The 5,546-nt window shown below is 49.0% G+C and overlaps 1 protein-coding gene and 1 non-coding gene across 8 annotated transcripts in view; one reads left to right on the top strand and one right to left on the bottom strand.

Moving 5' to 3' along the window:
* The window catches only part of HDAC8 (histone deacetylase 8), a 172,802-nt gene extending 172,262 nt beyond the window's left edge, over window positions 1-540 (bottom strand). For all 7 annotated transcript variants that reach the window (XM_006908550.2, XM_015586753.2, XM_025044427.1 and 4 more), the window contains exon 1: window positions 82-540. In XM_006908550.2, coding sequence (XP_006908612.1) covers window positions 82-393 — 312 coding nt within the window. In that variant the 5' untranslated portion in view covers window positions 394-540. The remainder of the gene's footprint in view (window positions 1-81) is intronic.
* A 4,429-nt stretch (window positions 541-4,969) lies between these two features.
* On the top strand, window positions 4,970-5,088 carry LOC112477163. The gene has a single exon (XR_003045346.1). It is a non-coding gene; the product is annotated as a 5S ribosomal RNA (ribosomal RNA).
* The last annotated feature ends 458 nt before the right edge of the window (window positions 5,089-5,546 follow it).

Below are 5,546 nucleotides of genomic sequence, written 5' to 3' on the forward strand. Positions count from 1 at the left end.
CTGCTCCGCGCTTCCTGACGCCCTCCCGGGCACGGCCCCCACCCCCACCCGCCCACGGGCTCGCGCCCCGACCTCTCTTACCCGTTTGGGGACTTTGGCCAGGGAGTCGCACATGCTGACATACTCGGGACTGTAGATGTAAACCGGGGGCAGCGACTGCCCGCTGTCCGCGGGTTCCTCCGCCTCCTCCATCTCCCACTTCCAGCCGTGCCGGAGCCACCGTCCGGATCCGGCTTTTTTCGGACTCAACCCCGGCTCCGGTTCCTGCTCCTCTGATCGGCCGCAGCGGTGCTCCCTGGTCAACATTCCCTCCTCGAGATCGCCGGAGACACTGTCCCCCTCCCCGTCCAACTGAAGCAATGCATGGGCCTTCCCAGTCCAGAACCCCTTCATTTAGTGAGCACACTTCAAAAACGGCAGGTGGGCGGGTAGAAAAGCCCCCCAAACTGACAATTAGGAAGGATATTTTATGGCACAAATAAGCACGGTCAAAACTAACCATCCTTGTTGCCCTACGGGGCCATTTGAGATGAGGTCAGATCAGCTTCAGAGCATGCTGGGAGATGTAGTTTCAAGGGGTTCGAGTAGCGGAAGAACCGGGACTAATTACTAAAATAGCCGCGAATTTGAGTTTTAGCGCTAAAAAAAAAAAAAAAAAAAGGAAGCAGCAGCAGCTTGAAATCTTTATTAATTTTTTTTCAGTCTGAAGATACACCCATATAAATAGTTAAAGACAGACACAATGTAGCCACTGAGAGCACCACCCACCTTCATCAGAGGGGCTTTTTTGGGTGCTGGACCAATGAATGGTACAAACGGTTTGAAAAGTTTGCATTGTAAAACTCTATGCCTCTGTGCCACCACGTTAGTTCATTGCTTTTCATCAACTATCCATGTTCATGTAAGAGTTAACAATCTCAATCATTGACTCTGGCAAAACGAATAGCATTTTCCCCAAAGGCTGGAAACTGCTTGGCAGATTCAAATCAAGTAGTGATATCAAATTGCTCCCTGTAAATTCATGTGGCGTAAGGGTGTAAGCAGATACTTTCAGTGATGTTTGGAAACATTCGCTGCTACAGAGTTAGGGAACCATCGTAGGTTTCATGTGAGGGTCCACATTAAATAACACTCTGAAGCAGTTTTAGAATCACCTTCGCTATCCCCAGGTTCTTAGGGAACACTGTGTAGTGATGCAAGGTGGCCGATGCCCAAGCCGCCAACTCACATCATCCTCAACTGACATACTAACACCCCTCAGACGACCCAGTATCCTTAGCTTCTTTAAAATCTACCTTGCTGTTTATTCTTTAAATGTGTATTGAACATTGGGATATGCATTTGCATATATTATCTCATTTCATTCTTCCAACGGTCCTATGAGGATTGTAATACGCCCATTTTACACATGCGGTATAGGGACAGAACATAACTGTTCAAAGTCACACACTTAACAGACAGAAAAGCAGGAACTCAAAACTAGGTCTGCTTGATACTGAAGCCTTTGAACATTCCCATTACTATATGAAGCTGGTTCCTCCAGGATGGCTCTGTGTTAAATGTAACTTCGTTCAACCCTGCATTGAGTATCCCCTCGATACTTAGTATGCTGGAAATGTTGCTTTTTCCCCCTGTAATGTGTTCTGTAACTAGCACGTAAGCTCTCATGCTTGTTTTATATCTTACCATAGCAACTAGTTCGAAGCTCTGCAATCATTCAGTCATTCATCAAACATTCATCAGATATCAACTAAATGTACGTACAGCTGAAGATTCAGTCAAGATGAATTACAATCTGATCTCTGCTCGCAGAGAATTTGCATTCTTGTAGAGATCAGACAAATACACCAAAAAAAAAAAAAAAACCCATATGCATGCAACGGAGTCAGGTAACGAATGTAAGATGCCTAAAGAAGCAGTAAGTACTTAATAAGTGGTACTTAGTAAATGGCAACTGGAGTTCTTGTTCAGTGGCATTTCAGAGGGTCTTAGCAGATGGACAGGAATTTACTTGGTCAAGATGGGAGCCAGGGGAGAACATGTAGGCTAGAATCGACAGCATAAGTAAAAACAGAAAGGAGAATATTTCTAGTCTAGTTCAGATGAAGGGGTTGGGTCATGAAGGGTTTTGAATGCCAGGCTAAAGATAACAGACTTCATCCTATGGGAAATGGGGAGACATTTAAACAGAAATTTTAAAAAAATATATTCCGCAGCAGTGCTGCGGAGGAAAGATGAGCTATTGAGAGACTAGGGGCCAGCAGGCCGGAGTGCCCCTGCCCCTAACCCACAGGCCATGGGAAAGATAAGGTAGTCCCCGTCCCTGATTCCGATGGGGAAGCCCAGTTCAATGGATACAAACTTAAGATGACCTTACTCCAGAAGTGTGTACAGTTCCATGAGGGCAAAGTGACACCAATGCCAGTGAGCAGTGGCCCTGCAGGTGGCAGCCTCGACCTTGCTCAGCCTGCACAGGTGGATCCCTTTTATCGATTCCAGCCGATCCGGTTCTGAGGCTTTCGTTGCGCCTTCAGCTGCTGGGAACGGTGGGTGTCAACCTCTTCCTCTGCCCACGGCAGAAGGAATTCAGAAGCATCAAGCCATGCACAGGCCCCTTCAGTTTATTATATCGTGACCATGTTCCTGGAATAGGACAGCCGAGCCATTCTGAAGTACAGGGGCTACACGCCAGGGCTAGGGGCTGCGTGTAAGCTCAGAGACTCCCTGGCGACCCTTCAGGTGAAGATGGTCTCCTTTGAACTCTCTTGAGCCAAGATGGAGTGTGAGCAGATGCCGGCAATCTATCCACACGTCAAGGACAAGGGCAGCGCAGATGCCGTGCAGCGGTAGGCCGAGGGCCAGAGCACCTATCTGCCTCGATGGGACTGGGTGGTGCTGCAGAGGTCGGCCATCCAGTGGGCGGCCAAAGGACCGCTGCAAGGCCTGCGTGACCAAGTCCCAAAGGTCACTGGACACCTACAACAGCTGCTGGGAGAGCCAAAAGCCACCCCTAAAGGCCTCGACGAGCCTGCGGGAGGAGCCTGTGGCAGGAGACACGGGGCTGGCCTCAAGGACAAGTTCAATGGCCTGCCCCACTCGCTCCTGACCATGTCCAGCTCCCCGCAGGGTGGCATCGATAACCTTCCACTCTCCTGCCCGACCATGGCCTTGGCCTGCTTAGCGGACCATACTTCTCAGCTCCGGACCACGGGGAACGGTGCAGACTCGGAACCCAGGGCCACAGACTGGAGGCTGCACGTGTGGCTGATCTGAGGCGACCCCTGCCCCTGCGGCACTGTCATCTGCCCTAGCCAAGCATCCACACTGCAGCCTGTGCTGTAGGTTCCCCCTCTGCCAGCTCTGCGACAGTCTGCTCGCCTGTCTCCTGCCTCCAAGCCCAGTGCCTGCCCCAGCAGAGCCTCTGCCCACGACAGCCTGGCGCACCTCCAGTCCAACTCCCAGCCGTCCACCACGGCCACCTCGCTGTGGCTTCTGGAATCACCCAGGTGCCACCAACACCTGCACCCCAGCTGGGCTCCAGGGCCCTGACCCCGCCCCCAGGCTGTCGCCACCACAGCCCCGTCCAGCCCAGTCCAGCCCATGGCATCATGGGCCGTGCTCCCATGCGCTGAGGTGTGGACCTTCCATAGTAGGAGCCACTTTCCCCTTTCTGTTGTTCGCACAGGCCCCTTACTGTATTGTAAAGTTTTGAGATTTATTTTCAAATAAATATTCAACTTGCTGTGTGTTTCGAAGTGGTTAAAACATTAATTATGCAGCTTTTTACAAAATGCCCTGGGCTTTTTAGTCTTCCAAGGGAGGGTCTCATGCCCTTTGGTGTGTGTCCTCCACTCTCCCTTGGCCAAGGGTATAGCGGCGACCGTTGGGGCAGAGAAGGAGGAACGTCCCCAAGTTGGCAGCAAGTCTGTGCGCCTGCAGACTGTGACAACCTCGTGACGAGTCAGGAACCTCCCCTGTGATCTTCAGTCTGGTTTTTGCCATTTGCACTCCAAACTTCTTGAGTCTTGTATCCGAAGGAAACTCCTTTGGGATTCTCATGACCCCTCCATCTCAGTCCTCTTCACGCATTCCCAGGACTCTGCCACACTTGCGAGCCCTCTGCACTAAAAGTGGGCGGGACTTGGCCTGTGCCCATCACATGGGTCTTCCGAGATTCTCAGCGCTTCCGAACCAAAGGCCCCTTAAACTCCTCATACAAATGACTGAGCCCCAGATTTTCCTTTCGGGGTGCAGAGCAGGAGTGGGGTGAGAGTTCGAAAACAAAACCGCTTCCTTGTGAATTAATAGGATATTTTAGCCACAAGTGTTTGTGACGTACAGAATGTTCCAGGACTCCACACGCAGTACGTCTTCCGGTAGACGGAGGTTTTCAGCTCTCGTGCCAATTTAAATCTGGCTGAATCCTGAGGCCACTGTGAATTTGCTGACGTTCTTCCAACTCAATTGAGTGATTTAAAGGTTTTTCAATTGTATTGCACTTTTTGGTAATATATCTAGTAGATCACATGTAGATATTCAATATGTATATAAAGCGGAATTTCAACCAACCACATTTCAGAAGCGTCAATGCCCATCCCACTCCCGAGAGCTCTAGTTTTCCAGTTTTCCATTTGAGATCGTGGCAGCACTGCAGTAACTCTTTTAACCAACTGTGAAGCCACATAACTTACACAGTGGACAAATCAGGAAGGACTAAGTTGTCCCAGGAGAGAAAGTCCACTGCATGTCACATCACGGAAATAGCATGTTCGCGGAGCGGAACAGGATGTGCTCTGCCCATGGCCGTCCTTGGTGTGCATCTTACTGAATGAGGTTGCTGTGACCGACATAGTTAAGTCTATGCTAATTTAAAGATGTAGATGTTTGGCATTTGATTTCTACTAAGAGTTAAAATCTTGAGAGATGATTTAAAAAATAGTAAAGTGTTTTCCATTATTTAAAAAAAATAGTCTATGACCATGCCACCCTGAACAAGCCTGATCCTGTCTGATCTCAGAAGCTAAGCAGGGTCGGGCCTGGTTAGTACTTGGATGGGAGACCACCTAGGAAGACCAGGTGCTGTAGGCATTAAAAATTTAAAAAAAAAATAAGAGATTGTAAGCTGACAAGGTCCTTGTACTCTGTGAGGTCAACCAAGGGTTGCCTCGCCCCAAAAATAAAAATAAAATATAAATAAAAAAATAAAGTAAATTAAAAAAATAGCCGTGATCATTAGTGGTTACTACTCTGCGCTGTGAAAGACTAGAGGCATTGAGAGTAACGGCCCACCTAAGAAGTAACAATGATTTAAATCGAGGGCAATGGTAACAGAGGGCGAAACAGTAGGGCTTCCCTGCTACCTGGATGTTGGACAGAGAGAGGGAGATGGAAGAGCATCACTGAAAACTCTGAAAGTCTAGGTGAAGAGGAGGCCAGTACTATTGATATAAGCAAGAGGGAAATGAGGAGGAGCAACTCACAGGGCAGAGCAGAATGGACATGACTTTGATTTTTAAAAGGTTAAAGGTGCTGAGTTTCATAAATCA

Source organism: Pteropus alecto, unplaced genomic scaffold, assembly GCF_000325575.1.
Source record: "Pteropus alecto unplaced genomic scaffold, ASM32557v1 scaffold312, whole genome shotgun sequence".
Classification (NCBI taxonomy): Eukaryota; Metazoa; Chordata; class Mammalia; order Chiroptera; family Pteropodidae; genus Pteropus; species Pteropus alecto.